The sequence below is a fragment of the Zootoca vivipara genome, chromosome 6 (genome assembly GCF_963506605.1).
Source record: "Zootoca vivipara chromosome 6, rZooViv1.1, whole genome shotgun sequence".
In the NCBI taxonomy this organism is placed as follows: Eukaryota; Metazoa; Chordata; class Lepidosauria; order Squamata; family Lacertidae; genus Zootoca; species Zootoca vivipara.
Genome location: NC_083281.1, coordinates 85,343,810 through 85,364,710, shown reverse-complemented (window position 1 = coordinate 85,364,710; position 20,901 = coordinate 85,343,810). Strand labels below are relative to the sequence as shown.

Sequence of the window (20,901 nt, the reverse complement as noted above, 5' to 3'; positions counted from 1 at the left end):
ACAAAGAGGCCCGCGGCTCTCAAAACTGGAGGAACTGTTTTGCCTTGCTGGTGTTCCTTTTTAAGTCCATTTCTTTGCGCACACACACACACAAAAAAAAAAACCCCGCCAACTCAATGATTTCCTCCACTGGTTCATTCCTCTCTGCAAGTTATTGACAACACCAGCTGATTAACTACCAGGGAATCTCCCTCCGATAGATCTGTGGGCTGCAACCACCTCGCTGCACAAAGGATTGCAAAATTAAGGGCTGGGTTGGAAGGCGCCTGCTTTTTGATTGATCATCTATTTTTTCATCAATTAATCAGCTCATTGATTGTGTCTAAATACATTTCCTTATTACCCAAACTTTTAGCCTGCTTTTAGGATGACGAGTGAGGAAACCGCAAAGAAGGGCAGGTAAAAAGCTGAGTTCCAAGTGTTTTTTAAACGGAGGCTGGATGGCCATTTGTCGGGGATTCTTGGTTTCTGCATTGCACGGGATTGGACTAGATGACTCTTGGGGTCCCCTCCGACTCTCCAATTCTATGATGGTGCAAAGCACCGTTTTTCAGGGCTCGCCTTTACTCACGTGGAAGTGGGTGGATCTGTCACAGGAACACAAGCTGCTGCCTTATAAGAAATTGGAACCATTGACCCACCGGGCTCAGTACTGATTGGCAGCAGCTGTCCAGGATTTCAGGCAGAAGTCTTTGACCCAGTCCTACCGGGAGATGCCGGGGATTGAACATGGGACCCTCTGCATGCAAAGCAGATACTCTGCCACTAAGCTACGACCCCTGTCCTTGAGACACAGGGATACAGGAAGCTGCCTTACCGTATATGAAATCAGAGCATTGGTCCATCGAGACTGTTATCATTGGCACTTCCTGGCAGTGGTTCTCCAAGGATTCATGCAGGGGATATTACCAGGCCTTCCGGAAGATCCTGGGGCTTGAACCCGGACCCTTCTGCATGAAAAGCAAATGTTCCACTACTGAGTGATTTTAAAGGGGAAAGCCATTGCTCAGCAGTGGAGCACAGGCATTGCAGCCAGTCCCAGGTTCAAATTCTGGCATCTCCAGGTGGGGGCGGGAAAGAATCATGTTCGAAATCCTTGGGGAATGCTCTCAGGCATCGTAGACACTGATGAGCTAGTTGGACCAAGCAGAAGTCGGACGCTGTCGTCTGTCATGGATGCTGGAGTTGCAAGGTTCCTGCACTGAGAAGGAAGGGGGCTGGGATGGAGGACCCCTAAGGACCCACCGAACAAATAACATTGACATTTCAACCAGGCTTTGTTTCAGGGAAACCTTTGGTAGACCAGATATTTGCCCAACCACAGCTCCCATCAGCCCCAGCCAGACTGGCCAATGGACAAGGATAATGGGAGTTCACCAAAATCTAGAGGGCCAATTGCCCCCCCCCTCTCCATACCTGGGCTATTGGAAGAGTGAATGAATTCAACAGGTGCAGCAGTAGCTTCAGCCTGGATTTAAGCTTAGTTTAGGGCCTTGCCAGCTCCCAAGCTGTCTGGATCAGCACAGGTATCTCTCTCTCTCTCTGTGTGTGTGTGTGTCCAACTTAATTCTTGCAGGAGGCCTTGACTCTTCTTGTTTCCGCCCACTTCCTTCCTACACACCCACATAATACACAGTAGGCCCTGGGTGTTTTGTTGTGTTTAGTTTAATCTTCTGCACCAAGGGTGACTGACTCTAGCACGGAAACTGGGACAGGTGGCCACATGTGCGGCAGTTTCCAAGGCAACAGATGCAGCTAGTTTGTGGCGCTCATGATGCTTTCTGCTGTTCGACAAGGCCTCTGGGCGCCTGGCAGAGCCCTTCCCGCAAGGAACGTCCTGGAGTCTCTGAAGTGGAGAAAGGGAAGAAAAGAGAGATGAAAGACCGCGTCTCCGTTGGCAGAGCATCCGCTCTGCATGCAGAAGGTCCTGGGTTCCGTCTCCCAATGGCATCTTCCAGGTGGGGCTGGGAGTGATTCGTGCCTGCCAGTCAGTGTGGGCAGTACAGAGCTAGATGGACCCAATAGTCTGACAGGCAGATCTCTACATTCCTATCAAAAAAAAACCTGGGCACTTCTATATGCAGGGCATGTGTCCACACTTCCTGGCCCTGCTGAAAACATGGGTGGGCAACCTCAATCCAGCAATCGGATTTATTCCTTGACTTGTCCTCCCCCTGTGGAAATGCTAGCAAAATGTTTCCCTATGACTAGAACGCCCCAATTGGAAGGTCCCAGAGACCCTGCAGAGGTCCGGCTAATATATATTACATGTACCATAGCTATCCTTTGTTCCTATGATGGAATGGAAGTTTGATGGGTGTTGGAAGATTCGGGACAGATAAAAGAAAGTCCCTCTTCACATGGCACCTAGTGAACCTGTGGAACTCCCTGCCACATGAGGCAGTGGTGGACACCAACTAAGAGGATTAGACAAATTCATGGAAGAGGATTCGGCAAATCCATAGAAGAGAGGGCTCTTGATAGCTAAAAGCCACGATGCCTGATTACGCTTTGCCTCCGCTGTTGGAGGTAGCAATGCTTTTGACTAACAGTTGCTGGAAACCACACGAGGAGAGAGGGCTCTCGAGCTTGAATCCTGCTTGCTGGTTTCCCACGGGCAACTGGTTGGCCAAGGTGAGAACAGGATGTCCAAGCAGAGGAGTCCAAGACTTCAAGCAGAGAAGATGGACTGTTCCTGCTGCTCCATTCTCCACCCCCCACCCACCCACCCCAGCCCCTTTGCTGCAATAACACAGAGTTTTATTAAGCCTTATGAATTTTTAAGCAGTGCTGGGAGCTATAGATTTTTTTAAACTCAGGCAGATATTTCACTCCACCTTAAAGTGAAAAACAGCCTCCTGGAAACTAGAGCAGCAATTCACCACTTAAGGAGGCAATCCCAAAAGAGAGAGGGCAGATGTGAAGAAAATGACCTCTCCAAGCAAAGCCAGAGAAGGCCACTTACTGTCAAATGCTTTGGGGAGGAAGATTCAGTGAGCAGGACAGTTTGGGTCCAAGTAGGACTGATAGTTCTGTTTTGTTATCACAGAGTCTTATGTGAGAAGGGCTTGTTGTCTGTGGATTGCCTGTCCCAAACCTCTTCTCTGCCCAGGTATTGGCTGAGCTTTCGTGATGTCACGGAATGTTCAGAAACACACAGGAGTGGCCCCTCTCAAATATTCAAAAAAGGTAAAGTCAACGGGGCCTGTAACCATGCGAGAAATAATAGATGTTACTCAGTAGAAATAACAATTTGATATATAGTGACAGTAATGGATAATAAAACAGATATGCAGCAGACTAATATTAGAAAACATTGTGGTACATAGAATCACGAATGAGACAGATGAATATGGTAGGCAACATAAAAATAAAAGCAATGAATGAGCTAAGAAAAATTCCATTGGGAAGGTGCATATCAGACAAGTATGTTGGGTTGTTGGTGACATCTCAGATTCTATCTCGTTTTTTTCATCCAAACCAATTTAGAAGTAATGGAAGGTGCAGAATCCTGACAACTCTGGTTTGTTTTCTTCTTTTGCCTCTCTTCTTTTTCTTTCTAAAAAGAAGCTACTAGTCATCATTGAAATAAAATTGAAAATGTGGCAATGAGGTCAACAAAGGTTTCAGAGGATGAGGTCCCAGAGTCCTCATAGCCCATCTGCATGGGGGAAGGCTGTAAGTGTTGGAGAGAGAGGTTTGGAAAAAAGAGTCCTACTCTCCATAGCAGAGTTAAGTACAATGGTGATTGCTCCAAGCACATTAAAACTTGGTTAGGTTTACATCTGCCCTCACCCACCTTTAAACAAATGTTTCCCACATACTTAGGCTAGAATAAATCACAGATTTAGCTTTCCAGGTAAGAGAATATTTTACTCGCAGAGTTTCCAGAAGATACAACAAACAAGTCTACATCTCCTGGCAATGAAATGAAGAAGAAAGGTTCGAAACAACTTTAAAAGTACTTAGTTTCCTTACAAAAATGATAATGCAATCTTTGGGATAGCAGGCTGTAAAATCTCCCTTTCGGAGAGATTCAGTTCCTTTGGTTTTCTTGTAGCTGGGAGCCATTGGCCACATAGCTCATTTTTTCCTTGTTCCATCAAGCGTAAAGAGAAAAAGATTGAGAAGTGGGGAAACAGAGACTGCCACACTCACTTGCAACTTCATACACACAAGTGTGAGTCATTAACTTTATATTACAACAGTAAGATGGCCTTCTCCTGGGGAATTCTGGGTTCTGATCCTGCTTGCGACCCAACAAAACAGACCAGTCCTTCCTCCAGATCCTCCTTCCTCCACCCGTCCCAACTTTGAAAGGTAAGGTGTGGGTGCTAGTTTGTTTCATTCAAGCTGTCTTCATTTATTTTATTTATAACATTTATTTCACTTTGCCCTTAAGGTGGTGTACATGCTTCTCCTCATCTCAAGCCCCATTTTACCCTCACAGCATCAGTGATAGGTGGAGACACTGGCCCACGGTCAACCAATGAGCTTTATGGCCGAGCCAGGATATGAACCCAGGTTTCCCAAGTTTCTTCATCCAACACCCCAACCACTACGCCAAACTGCCTTTCTGCATCTTTCTGTGCGCCCCTAAACCTCCGTCCTCTCCCTTTCCCAGGGAAGAAGGGGGCCTGGAATGAGGGCAGCAAAGCAGCCAAGCTGGGGCTTTTTATCTTCTCGAGCCACCAGTCCTCCTCATTACACTAATGTCATTAAGGCTTTTCAATTACATGCAATTTCCCCAACCATTATTTCCGGGAGAAGAAGTCTCCCTGGTGCAGTGTACGGCTGAGATGTTCCACACATTTGCTCGCCCCGGATAAATTAGCTCTTTAAAGAAAGACTTGACAAGAGGGGGAGGGCAGCGGAGAGAGATAAGAGAGGACTCTGGCTACAATACAAACCAAATGAATCATCTTCCATGATCTTGCTCGAATCACTGGCCTGAACTAGCAGACCCAAGTTGAAATGGATTCATATTTTTGCTATGCTCATGATGGGGGGCCACATAGAATAATAAAATCATAAAACTGTCAAGTTGAAAAAGACCCCAAGGGTTGTCTAGCTCAGGCATAGGCAAACTTGGCCCTCCAGATGTTTGGGGACTACAATTCCCATCATCCCTGGCCACTGGTCCTGCTACCTAGGGATCATGGGAGCTGTAGGCAAAAAACATCTGGAGGGGCGAGTTTGCCTACGCCTAGTCTAGCTCAACCCCCTGCATTTCAGGTGTCGCAAATAATTCCTGACACATGGCCACCCAACTTCTGTTTAAAAAACCTCCAGTGAAGGAGCTGTTTGACAGCGGAACGGGCTTCCTCGGTGGTGACCTCTCCTTCATTGGAGGTTTTGAAACAGACATTGGATAGCCATCTGTCTGGGATCCTTTGGCTCCGACACCTGCATTGCAGCAGGTCGGGCCAGATGCCCCACTCAACATTGTCTCCACTGACCAGCTGTAACTCTGTGGTTTCAAGCGAGGGTCTTGCCCACCCTTAGCCAGACTGAACCTGGTGCACAGAGCAGTGGGTCTCACCAAGATACTGAATTGCAATCTGAAAAACCAACTATGTCTTAGGTAGGTGGTGAAATGCTACCACCTGGAGGATACCCAGAGGCACAGCTGTGTGTCCCTGAAAATTTTTACACATCACCTGAGAAGACAGGCGAACTAATGCCTGTGTACTGAAAGAAGCAAAGATCGCCAGTGTCGAAGCGATGATTCTTCAACATCAACTTCGTTAATGTGTCCTAGAAGCAAAGCAGTAAGTGGGAGAAAGAGAGAGTCAGAGCAATGCTTGAGAGCAATGTTTGATTTCTGTTTGAATCAAAGGCTGCGGCGATGGGGCATTAACACCTTTTGGGGTGTTAATGCTGTGAATCCCTCCGCTGCAGGTTGCATATATGTGCAAATAAACCATATATCCTAAGAAGCAAAGATCACCAGTGATTCTTCAACATCAACTTCGTTGGACTGGTCATGTTGTGCGGATGCCCGATTATCGTCTTCCAAAGCAACTACTCTATTCCGAACTTTAAAATGGAAAGCGTAATGCCGGTGGTCAACAAAAGAGGTTTAAAGGCTCTCTCAAGGCCAAAAAAAAAAAAGTCGTATAAACACAGACAACTGGGAAACTCTGGCCCGCGAGCGCTCCAATTTGAGACCAGCCTTTACCAAAGGTGCCATGGGCTTTGAAGACGCTCAAATTCAGGATGCAAGGGAGAAACGTTCTTAAAACCAACCCAGTTGGCGGCCATCACTAAATCCTGTGGCAGCGAGTTCCATAGTTCCATGCTCTGTGTAAAGAAGTCCTTCTTTTTGTGTATCCTGAATCCAGCCTCACTGGATGCCTATGGGTTCTGATGTTACGAAAGAGTGAAAGTACCTCTCTGGCTTTCTCACCCTGGTGCCCCACGTGCACAGATGCCTCACTCACCTGGCTCAGTCCAAGAGTCACCTTTAATAGTCCTCCTACCTGTGCTGTCAGAACAGCCTCTAAGCCTGCCTTAATCCGATTTAATAGCCGGCAACATTTATATGGCAAGGGCTTCCTAAAAGTTGCACAAGTGGCGTTCTCTCTTTCACATCACATTAGCTGAACATTGGATGACTCAGGACAGATAAAAAGGAACTATTTCTTCATGCAGCACCATAGTGAAAATATGGAACTTGATCCCCCAACCTAGATGGCTTTAAAAGAATCAGGCAAACTCATGGAGAAGGCTGCTGATGGCTTCTGAATACCATTTCCAGGAAATGGCAGGAGGGGAGAGTGTTCTTGTGCTCAGATCCTGTTTGTGTGTTTTCCACAGGCATCTGGCTGGCCAGTGTGGAAGCAGGACTCTTCTTATGTTCTTACGAACTTAGGTCCATTGATTCCAATGGGTCAACAGATGATACTACTAGTATTCGACTTCCACTAGGAAGGCTAGCAAATTGAATCCCACATCAAGAGGCAAGGCTTGGGTGCTTTGGAACGACATCTCTTGAAAACTAAACACTACATAACGGGTGGTGTGGCATTTGAGGGTGTGAGAAAACCAAGTAGGATTGAATGCCCAGAACCAAACAGGATTGAACTCACCCTGCATCAGCTGGTGGGAGGAGGGTTCGATGGGTAGGGTTTGGGCGCATGCAGGAGTTGCATGCACAGGAAACTCTCACGCACCTGGGCCAAAGAGGATTGAGCATCAGCTTTTGGCATGTATGCGTGCTCCTCAGAGGATGTTGCATATGGTAAGGTAAAGGACGCCGTCATGGTGTCCTGTTGTGCCAGAGGCAGTTTAGTCCTGCTGGCCACATGACCCGGAAAGCTGTCTGTGGACAAACGCCAGCTCCCTCGGCCTGAAGGCAAGATGAGCACCACAACCCCAGTCGCCTTTGACTGGACTTAACCGTCCAGGGAAGGACAGATCGTGAAGCTCACTGGAAGGACAGATCGTGAAGCTGAGGCTCCAATACTTTGGCCACCTCATGAGAAGAGAAGACTCCCTGGAAAAGACTCTTATGCTGGGAAAGATTGAGGGCACTAGGAGAAGGGGACGACAGAGGACGAGATGGTTGGACAGTGTTCTCGAAGCTACGAACATGAGTTTGACCAAACTGCGGGAGGCAGTGCAAGACAGGAGTGCCTGGTGTGCTATGGTCCATGGGGTCACGAAGAGTCGGACACGACTAAACAACAACAACCGTCCAGGGGTCCTTTACCTTTACATTATGGGGTGCAGCAGGGGACGGCCTTATTCCCAGTGCTACTTAATATCTACAGGGACCCAGGTGGCACTGTGAGTTAAACCACAGAGTCTAGGGCATGCTGATCAGAAGGTCGGCCGTTCGAATCCCTGCAATGGGGTGAGCTCCTGTTGCTCAGTCCCAGCTCCTGCCCACCTAGCAGTTCGAAAGCACATCAAAGTGCAAATAGATAAATAGGGACCGCTCTGGGCGACCGTTTCCGTGTGCTGCTCTGTTTCGCCAGAAGCAGCTTTGTCATGCTGGCCACATGACCCGGAAGCTGTCTGCGGACAAACACCGGCTCCCTCGGCCTATAGAGCGAGATGAGCGCTGCAACCCCAGAGTCGGACACGACTGGACCCGATGGTCAGGGGCCCCTTTACCTTACTTAATATCTACACGAAGCAGCTGGGAGTGGCCATTGGCTGTTTCAGGGCAAGATGTCAACAGTATGCTGATGACGCTCAGCTCTATTTCTCCATAGGATCTGAAATCAGGAGAGGCTTTGCAGTCCCTAATCCACTGCCTGAACGCAGTGGTGAAATGGACGAGGGAAAACAAGCTGAACTTGTATCCTGGAAATGCTGTGAGTCGTCTCTGTGTCTGAGAAACTGGTCAGCTGCGTACCATGGATGGGGTTGCGCTGCCCCTGAAGGAGCAGGTTTGCAGTCTGGGGGTGCTTCTCTGTCACCGGAGGCTCAGTGGCTGGAAGTGCCTTTGAGCAACTGAGACGGGTTCGACTGCAAGCACTTAGCAATCATTTGCCATTATTTCTACGCAATTCCCCCCCCCCCACACGCTTTGTTTACCAAGCAAAACTAAATTACACTGACTTAACCAAAAAAACCTTTTGAAAGGCTACAACTTTTTAGCACAAATGTAGAATTCGGAAGCTGAAAAATTCATCATGCCCCAATATAAGCTCGGCACCAGAAGAGCTGTAGAAAATGCCCAGGAAGAAAATATCCCGTGCAGTCGGCCCATAAAGCAGAGGCGTAAATAATTCCTCTGCTTTATACACGTAATTTGTGTTGACACAGGGAGTGTGGAAACCCCAGCCATTATGGCACTCATTATTACAGCGGGGTTTACTGAGTTGATTTGCAGCAAAACCAGCAGGCCTGGTTGGAGCTCCCTTCTGGTTATGACAATCCAACCGCAGAGGCTTCCAGGCAGCTAACAGCTTCCCCACGTAGAGTCACCATCCCTCTTGCCCAGGGTGAAGCAGGCTGAACTTGTGACATACCTGCCCTCCTGCTCTGGAATGAGAAAGAGCCAGCGGGACCCAGTGGGAGGGCGACTTGACTCAGCTTGCCCAACCCTGAATCCGTGGGATGGGAACCCAAGGCTGGCGCCAAAAGTGATCACTGATGAAATAGGGCAACGTAAGCAAGGTGCAGGGAAAGGAAGAGGACAGCCTTAAGCAGGAGGAGAGATGGAAGGAGAAAGCCCTATGAGGCCACATGAGGCCACAGCATGGTTCTGCAACAAACCACCCTAAACACCAGGGCTTTTTTTTCCCAGCTGGAACTCAATTCCAGCACCTCTCAGGTGGGTGCCATTGCCACTGTAAGAGAATGAGCGAGTTCATGGCGAGTTCTGGCACCTCTTTTTCTAGAAAAATAGCATTGCAAAATACCACCCACAATCTGCTTCTGGTAGCTGTTAAGGTGAACACATCACCAGGGAAAGGCCGTCACGAGGCCCAGAAACCAGTGGCTTTCCAAACATACTAACCGCTCCCAAAATTTCCTAATAATGCAAAATTACCCTTTCGGGCTGCCAGCGGCCCCTCATCATCCCTTGTCAGGCTGACGTACTTTGGGTGTTTGCAGGCATGAACAATCCATGTGCAGCTTTTTCCTTTCAGCCACCTCGTTTCGAGTAGGGGATGGGAAATTTGCAGCTCTCCAGATTTGGTGGGACTACAAGTCTCGCTATACATGACCATTGGGGCTGATGGGAATTGGGAGTCCCAACAACTCCTGGTGCACTACAGGTGCCCCACCCCTGCTTTAATCAGTCTTAATTAAAAAAAAAACGAGCAGCCACTCATACAGAGGCACAACGGAGTTTTCTTTGGTCTTCCCAGCTCCCAGGGGCCTTTAGTCCAGGGATGGGAAACTGGTGGCCCTCCAGATGTTGCTCCCATCGTCCCTGATCTGGCTGGGGATTATGGGAGATGCAGTCCAAAAATTTCTGGAAGGAATGGCAGGGTTCCCTCAACCTTTCCTTTAGGGTAGTGCTGTAAAAAGGATTGGGGGGGGGAACTTAGCTGCTGTTAAACTGAAGCTCTAACAAGCACCATTAGGAAGCATAACACTCCAGAAATTTTTGCAGCCTGGTTTTTTGGGGGCTGTTTCTCCACCAGAGAGCACAAAAGGAAAAGGGACCCTGGCTCTCTTTTTTAGGACAGTTCGTGATCCACCCTCAATACAAAACCGGTTGCCGTTTCAAGCCTCATCACCTGGATACACGGCAAAGCGGCCAGATTTGCCCTTTCTGCTCACCTTTCAAGCTTTCTGGCAAGCAACACTTTTCTTAGGCCACAGAACGCCCAGCCTATGGCTTTCAAGTAAGATAAAAGTTTTGCTTTATTTTTCAAGAACTCTTCTCAGGAAACAAACAGGAAGGAGGGGAGGAAGATATTTCAGGGACCCTATCCCCACGAGGCCCAACCTACTGACCACCCCCACCAACCTCAATAGGCTCAGCACATCACTAAAATTAGAAACACTGCAGGTTGTGTCCAACCTCCAACACTTACAAGCGCCGCTGTCGCCACCACTGGTCCCTTGAGCTTTTTGGCAGTGGTTAAAGTGGGGTACCTGTTAAATAAGGAGGATGCCTGTTACAGAACCATATGGAGGATTTAGTAATCATCGTCAAGATCCAAAGGGTAGATCCGTCTTGGCACCCATCTCTCAGAAGAGGAGAGAAAATGAACCAAGGATTTCTGTGTCATGGCGTCTTTGTCAGTCCTCTGGAATTCCTTCCAATGAGAGGCCTGGCGGAGCTCCACCCCACAGGGATGTTAAGAGGATGGAGAAGACACTTCTTTCTTAGTTCAGGCTATGCATTTAACTTTGGTTTTCTATGCCGTTGTATGCTTAATCGGCCTTCCCCAAACAGTTCTGAATCCAAACTCTTACTGCCGGACACTGAGGTCCAGTGCCGAGGGCCTTCTGCCGTTTCCCTCGCTGCGAGAAGCCAAGTTACAGGGAACCAGGCAGAGGGTCGTCTCGGTAGTGGCACCCACCCTGTGGAACGCCCTCCCACCAGATGTCAATGCAATAAGCAACTATTTTACTTTTAAAAGACAACGGAAGGCAGCCCTGTTTAGGGAAGTTTTTAATGTTTGATGCTGTATTGTTTTTAATATTCGGTTGGAAGCTGCCCAGAGTGGCTGGGGAAACCCAGCCAAATGGGCACGTTATAAATAATAAATTATTATTACTATTACTATTACTATTATTACGGAATTCCAACTAGGGCTGGGCAATATATTGATACCTTATATCATCCAAAACCAGTCAAGTCCATAGCATGCGATCTGTTTCATAAATTTTTACCTGGCAGTATATATCGCGAATCACGATGTGTGTGTGCTATGTAAAAATCACAATGTGGGGAAAACTGGGAAGCCAGCCAATGCCTTTACATAGCTCCATCCTTATTTCAGACATTGTGATGTATCAGTATTAGCTGGTGATATTATGACGCTGAAAAAACAGATATCGCCAAAAATAATTTGGAGTAGAAATGATATGCAGCTGAAAAGAAAAATTAAGGAACCGGGGGGGGGGGGAGGAGTCGCGGGATTTGGAGAATCCCATTTTATGGATTTAATATTGTTTTTGTGTACATTTTTCTTTGTATTTCTTATTGTATTTGTTATTGGGCGTTTTTTGTTTTTGTTATTTTTGTTGAAAATTATATAAATAATTTTTTTGGGGGGGGGGACCAGATCCCACCCAGCCATAATTCCAAACTGGCTGGGCTGATAAGAGTTGGGAGTCCAACAGTATTCAGACTGTCACTTGCCCCTACTGCCCCCTAGCTACCTCCTGACGTGTCTCTATCACGCCCAGATACCTCCGTCATAACTCAGCGTTCTTTTAATGCAGCAATGGGAAGCCTGTTGATGACCTGATGCTGATGGACCACAACTCCCATCATCAATTGGCCCACACTGGCTGGGGCTGATGGGAGTTGCAGTTCAGTGACATCTGGAGGGCACCTGCTTGGCAAAGGCTGCCTGCCCTTCAGGGTTCCTAGAATTCCTTGCTCAGCTGCTTTCAATTTCACCTAACTCTGCAAAGCATGGCACACCCTTCCCTAGAAAGCCGGACAGTTTCTTTAAACATTTATTTTCAAAACCAACTTTTGGGGAGTGGCGGGAGAACAAAGGAAATTTCCATTGGGAGCTAAGCTTTCCTATCTCTTTCCTCCCCCCGCCCCCTGAAAAGAAGGCATTTTTACAGAGGGATCCCATGAGCAGGACTTCTGCAACTCCAGGTCACGGCCTGGTCACCCCTAAACCATTAAGACAAAAAAAATTAAAAACATCAATTGATAGACCTCTAATTCTTGTTCTCTGAGAAATATAACCCCACGAGCACTGCCCATGCAGTGGAAGCTGATGCCCACCAATACAGGTGTGGCAGAAGGCAGAGAGGGCCCCGGAGAAGGTGGTGTCAGAGAGAATGACAGGTAGAACCAGCCAATCCCAGCTTTGCCCCCATCCTCCTCCTCTTCCTCCATACTGAGTTTTATAATGGCAATACTGAGACTAAGGAGGAGGAGGAAGCCGACAGCCAGGACCCCACCCACAACAGACTGGATGCAATCCGAAGTTGGTGGGGCAGCGGCCCCTCTCGCTCCGATGGATCGACCTCCACTGCACCCAGTTCTCAAGGGAAAACCCGGAGTTTCCAGCCACGGCCACCTCCACAGAACTCCCTCCTCCTAGAGCTTCGGAAGGGACCCCGGGGGTGCCGAGAGGATGGCGAAGACATAGAAGAGTCCCAGCAAGAGGTTGAGCTTGGCTGTCCTTTGGGGGATCTTGACGAAGCTCTGGCTGCGGAACTGCTTCTCCAGGGAGAAGGCCATGGGGATGGTGAGGAGCGGGAGGGCCATTGTGATGGTGTAGCGGGTAGCCAGGACGCAGAAGACCAGGTAGGGCAGGAAGAGGAGGGCGTTGTACAGGAAGTAGGAGAACGTTGGCCCAATGAGGATGGCCAGGGTGACGATGCCGGCCTGCCGGTCCGACTCCATGTCCCGGGTGTTGTTGCTGTGCAGGATGGCCTCGGTGCTCAGGGCCAGCGGGACGGCGTAGAGCAAGGGCGAGACCGACAGGTAGCCCACCTGCACGGCATAGGCGAACATCACGGCCAGCGGCCCAAAGGTGATGAGGATCACCACGTCGCCCAGTGCCACGTACTTGAAGCCAATGCCTGCGGTTACAACAGAGCAGAATGACAGGTGTAGCTGTTAGAGTGGCAAGCTGGGACAAGGGTTCAAATCCCCTCCCCTCCCCTCCCCACTTTACCATTAAGCTCTCTGGGTGAGCACAGGTCAGGCGCTGCCTCTCAACATAACCTAACTCACACAGTGGTTGTGGGAATTAAATGAGGAGAACCACGTGCAGCACCTTGAGGTCCTTGGGGGGGGGGGGAGAGTGGGATATAAATGCAATAAATAATAATACCACAATGAGAGCCCGACAGGATCAGGGCGAAGGCAACTTCCTGATCTCCCTGATCTCATGGTGGCCAACCAGTTTGCTCCCATCATGGGAACACCACAAGCAAGACCCATGTGCAACAGTGCTCTCCCTGCTACTGATTCCTAGAAACTTTTGTTTGCAGGCATGTGGCCTTCAATAGTGGAAGCAGAGCATAGCCATTGCGGCTAGTGGGCACCGACAGCCTTATCACCCATGAACTGAAGACCAGAAGTGTGGAAGTCTTAAACCTACAAAAGACCTTCTGCGGCTCAGAGACCCCAGATATTAAAGAGTCAATTAACTCTTATGTAACAAACAAACAAACAAACAGAAACACCATCCCACAATTACCATATATAAATGTTCCTTAGTAGCAAACCAGTTTGATATGCAGTTATGAAAGGAGGAATGAAGAAAAAAAATTGGGGATCTCAATCACAACCAAGCAATTGTGTTAAGTTCTATAACAAGGGTGTCTCTGGACCTCAAATTAAGACCCGTACAACGAAAAATAATATTTAGAACTTACTGGACTCCATTGCACTCATTTATGAAAGGATAATCTAAATCATCTAGCTGCTGGGGATGTAACAGGGATAATGCTTCTCTAAAACGTATGTTTGCAAAATGCCCTATATTGATAATTTTTTGGCAAAAGGCAACATAGATGATCAACATGGCAAAAATCACAATGCAGGAATAACTGTGAAGCCAATTCCTCTATGTAACTCCATGCTTAAGAGGTTAAGAGAGTGGTTAAGAGAGCCAGTGTGGTGTAGTGGTTAAGAGCGGTAGACTCGTAATCTGGGGAACCGGGTTCGTGTCTCCGCTCCTCCACATGCAGCTGCTGGGTGACCTTGGGCTAGTCACACTTCTTTGAAGTCTCTCAGCCCCACTCACCTCACAGAGGTTTGTTGTGGGGGAGGAAGGGAAAGGAGATTGTTAGCCGCTTTGAGACTCCTTTGGGTAGTGATAAAGTGGGATATCAAATCCAAACTCTTCTTCTTATTTCAGTCACAGTGTTTAGCTGGTGATATATCACAATGTTGAAAACCAGGTATCGCACAGCCCTAAACCTAAATCACAGAAATTTGGCACAGAACCCCTGTCGCCTCAGCTACTGAATCTGGCTATATTGATATATTGTCCAAACCCGGTTTGAAGTCCATATTGTGAAATCGGTTTCGTAACTTTTTACCTGGCAATATATCGTGAATTGTGGCTGTGTGTGCTATGCAAAAATCACAATGTGGGGAAAACTGTGAAGCCAGCCAATGCTCCATCCTTATTTCAGACATCGTGATATATTGGTATATCACAATGTTTAAGCTTGTGATACAGAACAATGTTGAAAACCAGATATTGCCCAGTTCTTCTTTAACAGCCTACACCTTAAGTTTGGTGCCCTCCTAAAGCTTTGGACTCTCGACTCCCAAGGATTTGGAGAAGAAGAAAAAGAAGAAGAGTTTGGATTTGATATCCCGCTGAAGGAGTCTCAAAGCGGCTAACATTCTCCTTTTCCTTCCTCCCCCACAACAAACACTCTGTGAGGTGAGTGAGGCTGAGAGACTTCAGAGAAGTGTGACTAGCCCAAGGTCACCCAGCAGCTGCATGTGGAGGAGCGGGAAATCGAACCCGGTTCCCCAGATTACGAGTCTACCGCTCTTAACCACTACACCACACTGGCTCTCACACTGGAGGGCCCCACCTGGAGGATCCCAGGTCGGGGAAAGATGCTCTGCAACAAGAAAAGGTCTGCACGTGTTGGTGAGGATTCCTTACCTCCAGTATAGAGAAAGGAGCTAGAGAGCCCTCCAAAGTAGATCAGGGCTAGGTGCTCCAACTTGAGGGTAGAGAGGCAATAGAGGCAGGCCGCTGATATGCAGCCGAGGGTGTACAAGAAGACCCCGAATCTGACCACGTCCTGGGGCTCCAATATCCGGTCCACCAGGGTCCGGTCATCACTCTTCTTGTGATCGATCCCCTTGGAGAAGTCATAGTAGGTGTTCACGAGGTTCCCAGCCCCGTGGACAGCCAAGACGGTAACTGCGCTGCCAACCAGGAGCCCAGGGTCCAAGGTCCCCAGGGAGCGATAGGCGAGAGCGCTGCCTAGGGCCACTGGGGTGAGGGAGGCGCTGAAGCTCCAGGGGCGGAGGGCCAGGACATAAGAGGCACACTTGTGTTGCCAGGTGCTGGGCAGGCTCTTCGGGGTGCCCAGCAGCGCCTCTCCTTGATCTTCTGGCTCACTCTCCTGGTTGTTTTCGCTGACAATATTGATCTTTTCCATCTCATCTTCTGCTTCCATTGTTCAAACAGGCTGCTGCAACACCAGGTGTCAGAAGTGAACCTGAAAAGGGGAAAGGAAGAATAGAAATTTATGTGGTGGTTCATTAAATCTGAGGAAAACCTGCCCCTTGCCCCTTTTTAAAGCCCTTTACGGCCTAGGACCCTCGTACTTATGGGACCATCCATCCCGGTATGGCCTGCGGAGGACCTTAAGGTCCATAAACAGTAATACCTTAGAGGTCCCGGGCCCGAAGGAAATCAGATTATCCTCTACTAGAACCAGGGCCTTCTCAACACTGGCCCCGACCTGGTGGAACGCTCTGTTTCCCATCCTGTATTTGTGCCTTTCTTTTTTTTTGCCCAAGTGTAGTACTTTACATTTCTCCTTGTTAAAATTCATCTTGTTTGCTTTGGCCCAGTTGTCTAATCTGTTAAGGTCATTTTGAAGTGTGATCCTGTCCTCTGGGGTATTAGCCACCCCTCCCAATTTGATGTCGTCTGCAAACTTGCTCAGGATGCCCTCAAGCCCATCATCCAAGTCATTGATAAAGATGTTGAATAAGACTGGGCCCAAGACAGAACCCTGTGGCACCCCACTAGTCACTACTGTCCAGGATGAGGAGGAGCCATTGATGAACACCCTTTGGGTTCGGTCAATCAACCAGTTACAAATCCACCGCATTGTCTAGCCCGCATTTTACCAGCTTCTTTACAAGAATATCATGGGGCACCTTGTCAAAGGCCTTGCTGAAATCAAGATAGGCTACATCCACAGCGTTCCCTTCATCTAACAGGCTTGTAATTCTGTCAAAAAATGAGATCAGATTAGTCTGACATGACTTATTTTTCAGAAACCCATGCTGACTTTTTGTGATCACAGAGTTTCTTTCTAGGTCGCTCACAGACCGTTTGCTTAATAATCTGCTCCAGAATCTTTCCTGGTATTGATGTCAGGCTCACTGGGCGGTAATTGTTTGGGTCCTCTCTTTTCCCCTTTTTGAAAATAGGGACAACATTTTCAAACATACAATAGGACATACAATAGTCGCTTGTAGTATTGATAAATTGTATTGATTTAATTTTGATTAATCGAATTTTATTTTAAAAAAACACAAAATGGGACTGATGGGAGTTGTAGTGTAGTGTAGTGTAGTGTACTGGAGGGTTGCAGGTTTATCTAATAAAATTTCAACAGGTGCATTCCCCAACCCCTATACCACCCTTTCAAGGAATTACACAATCATAGGACTGTAAAGTTGGAAAGGCCCCAAAGGGGCATCGACTACAACCCCCTGCAACTCAGGGGCCACCTAACCTCCGCTTAAAAACCTCCAAGGAAGGAGAGCCCGACACTTTCAAAGGTTTCAGGTTTGATTTAGTTTACTGATTAAAAGGTTTTTCACAACAGCCGTAGTCTTAAACCACCTTCCAGCCATTTTTTTTAAAAAAAACATATCCACATTTTCCACTGTGCTCAAAGCGATTCAGAGAAGGCAAACGTTCTGAAATAGCACAGGGCACACTGGTCCCTGCCTAAACCACATAGGACACGCCATAATAAAACATAAATATAGTCAGAAACACCCAAATTGAAACAAAGGAACAAAGCCTCCCTTCCCGTCGCCAGTGTGGTGCAGCCAAAAACATCCAGAGGACATCAGGCTGATGAAACTTGCCATTAAAATGAGCACTGAATTAAAACACGTGGATTAATCAGGAGCAGACTGAAATAAAACAATGTGTGATGGGCATTTGAAGCATTACTTGCCCAACTTCCACCTGTCACCCTGCTATTTTCCTTGAAAGTCTGCCTTAGCCTTTACATGCCAAGGACGTCCCTGTGTAAAGAGTTTCTGAGGTCTCTAAAATGTCAGAAGCCCACAGTAATTCACAGCAGGGCTTTCAGCAGTAAGTTTTAAAGCAACACTTTTTTATGACCTCTCTTTAGTTGTTTTTAAACTTATTTTTAGTTATTTTAAAATGCATGATTGTAGAACTTACTGAGATTAATTTATTTACCTAATATTTTTACATACCCCCTCCTTAACAACAAGACAGTCTCCAAGCGGTTTACAAAACAACAAACACAATATGTACTAGACAGATAAGTATTGAAAGCATCAGCCAGCACTTCAGACAAGTTTGCTCTGGAACTGGTAGTATGCAGTTAAACATTCAAACCATAGATTTATTAACAGAACAGACATTTTACACCCTTATGGCAATATGGAAGCCAGAACAGTTTGCCTGTTCAACATTCAACATTCCTGCTTCGTTAACCCCTGTAATAAATACAAAAGCAAACCAAAAACTAGATAAACACAATGTGCTACAATAAACTACTTCTTCTTTGCTATTCTAAAGCTGTTTTAAACAGCTTTCAATTTTGAACTCCAATGTTACTGCTGGGTGCTAATAATAAGCAATAACAATAATTACGGCAGTGTGGTTGCAGATTCAGACTATGACCTGGGTTCAAATCCCCATGATGGAGCTCACTAATTAGTCTCTCGGCCTAACCTACCTCAAAGGGTTGTTGTGAGGATGAAATGGGAGAGCGGGATTGGGGGGGGGGAGAAATGTGGCATATAAATGTAGTTGTTTTTGGCGTCTACCTACCTCAAGAGACAATAGGGTGTGACTCTACAGTCGGTGGAGGGTGGGGAGTTAAGTCAAACCCCTGTGTGAAGTGATCTCCCCAGCAGACCCATAGCTATGTGTGTGTGTGTTAGCCAGGGTTTTTTTTTTGCCCCAATGAAGCCTCCAGAAGGGAACCATTGAGGTGGGCCTGGGAGTACGCTGGTGTGTGTGTGTGTGTGTGTCAAACTGGGTCTTTGAGTATGGTTCTGCCCCTGCTCTCCAGACAGAAAAATCAAAATACACAATCTGTTATTACACTAGGAAACAAAAGATGAGCGTCTCAAAGTCTGTATGACACATTGGGCAATAAATATAGGGCAGAATATAGATTTTAATCTCTGGGAAAAGCTTTGGAAGAGCGACCTGAAGTTTACAGCTTTTTATTCCTTGAAGGAGAACTACCTGAAAATGATTCACAGATGGTATGTAACTCCGAGTGGGCCTGCTAAGATGTATAAGACTGAATCAGATAAGTTCTGGAGATGCAATGAGACTGAGGGTATGTTTTATCATATGTGGTGGATCTGTAAAAGGGTAAAGGAATATTGGGAAAATTCATAATGACTAGAAAAAAATGTTTTAAAGTACTTTCCCCCCAAAAAACCAGAGTTCTTTTTGTAGGGGATAATTCTGGCAGAAATTCCCAGGTGTCAAAAAAAGTTATTTATGTATGCCACCACGGCAGCACGTGTTTTGTTAGCCCAAAAATGGAAAACAAGCAAAGTCCCAACTATAGAAGAATGGCAACTTAAACTGATGGAATATGCGCAGCTTGTGGACCTAACATATTTCTTGTTCTAAGAGAACAAAAACAACATACTGTACGTTTAAAGAAGACTGGAAAATGTTAATTGAATATTTGGGGGGAAATTGTGTACGTTGAAAATGTGGGCAGTACTGAGATAAATTCAACAGTGTAAATAAGTTTTGATGGATGTAATAATGGAATATTGAATTAGTTTACAGTATATGAAATATACAGGGATTTCTGTTTTGCAAAATGAACCACGGAAAGAGAAGTGGGAAAGTCATTGATATTTTAAGGTTGTTTAAATGAATATTCTAAAATGCAAAACAAAAAATCTAATAAAAAATATGTGGAAAGAAAAAAAAAAATCAAAATCAGAATATAGAATCTACCTATAAAAGTAACATATATAGCCAAACTGGGTCATTGAGCCTGGTTCCGCCCCTGCTCTCAGGACAGAAAAATCAAAATACAGGATATATAAAAGTAACATATGTAGCCAAACTGGGTCTTTTGAGCCCCTGCTCTCCAGATAGCTAAGTCAAAATGCAGGATATAGAAAAGTAACATATACATTATAACCAAGAGAATTAATTCCATACCGGTCACGCAAGCCCTACCCCGCCTTGTCCCCTTCTGCCGTCCGAGGAGGTGGAGAGACGCCGAAGCCCCGCTTGCCCGCCTCCTCCTCCCGCGAGCATTAAGGAAGCCGGGCCACTTCAAGCCCAGAAGAAAGGCGAGAGGCCCTCGGCCCGGCCCCACCCCAGTCTCCAGCCTCCGCGGGGCGGCAGCCTCCGCAGCAGCGTCCTACCCTGCAGGGGTGGCGGAGCGCAGGCGAAGTCCGGGCTGAGGGGGCGGGGAGGAAGCTGGAAGTAGGGAACCTCTCCCCGCTCAGGACTCACCCTGCGCCGAGAGAAGGCGGCTCCCGAGCAGCCCCAGTTCCCCCGCCGACGACGCCGGCTCCGGCTCGCCTCTGCCATCGGCGGGTCCGCTGCCTTCTCCTCTCCCCCGCCCACGGGCGCCCGAAGCGCGTGCGCTTCCGAAAGCGGCCCGGCCGGAAACAGAACTCCTTCGGAGCCAAAGGTTCCGTCCCAGGGAGGCCGGCGAGCTGAAAGACCGCGTGTCGGGTGTTTGCTTGCTTGCTTCTTTACTTGGTTTTCCCGGGTCAGGCGGGTTATTCACGCCAGATTCTTCCTGGAACCCGGCCTTTCATATATATAGTTTCTATAAGTACAGCCTGTTGTAAAATGATTTCCTGCGTTGTCTTGGCTTGCTTTGGTTCAGCCCCTGATCTCCTGCGTCATTCAGCCCCTGATCTCCTGCGTCACACTTGGGGGGGTGTTATTTTGTTATTTTATTTTTTTGCGGGAAGGGGGGATTTTCAGAGAAACCAGAGGGCTAACTTAATTAGGCAGGATCCTAATTAAGTAGGTAGAGTTGGAAAGATCTATCCCATTATTCTATCCCAACCCCCGCAATGCAGGAATCACAGCTGAGTACTGGCCAGTGGCTGGTAGTTGCTAAGATCCCTCTTCGGAGAGGGGGGAATTTGCGGGCGGGACCCGCTCTACGCTACGAGCAGGGGGGCGTGTTCGGGCCCCCTGCTCCACCTTTACCTGCCGCGCTCAGGGCTGGCCAAAGGGCCAGCTGTGGGCAGGGCTATCGGTTTTTAAAAGAGCGCGGCAGACCCCGCCCACCCTTCCTTTAGGTCTTCCCTTAGGGTGTTCGCTTTGACCTTGCTATGGACTTCGGTTGGTTGCC

The 20,901-nt window shown here is 47.5% G+C and overlaps 1 protein-coding gene across 6 annotated transcripts; it reads right to left on the bottom strand.

Annotated features, from left to right (window-relative positions):
• Positions 1-12,297: 12,297 nt before the first annotated feature.
• On the bottom strand, positions 12,298-20,195 carry UBIAD1 (UbiA prenyltransferase domain containing 1). Of its 6 annotated transcripts, XM_060276250.1 has the most exons (5): positions 20,043-20,195; positions 18,795-18,916; positions 16,484-16,556; positions 15,249-15,813; positions 12,298-13,194 (listed from the first exon to the last, which is right to left on the bottom strand). In XM_060276250.1, the coding sequence occupies exons 4-5, from the start codon at positions 15,769-15,771 to the stop codon at positions 12,707-12,709; spliced, it is 1,011 nt and encodes a 336-aa protein (XP_060132233.1). In that variant the 5' UTR covers positions 15,772-15,813; positions 16,484-16,556; positions 18,795-18,916; positions 20,043-20,195; the 3' UTR covers positions 12,298-12,706. The 6 variants fall into 6 exon arrangements, with proteins under 6 accessions (XP_060132233.1, XP_060132232.1, XP_034976777.1 ...); XM_060276249.1 differs by lacking the exon at positions 18,795-18,916; XM_035120886.2 differs by lacking the exons at positions 16,484-16,556; positions 18,795-18,916 and having other exon boundaries at positions 19,952-20,195.
• Positions 20,196-20,901: the final 706 nt, after the last annotated feature.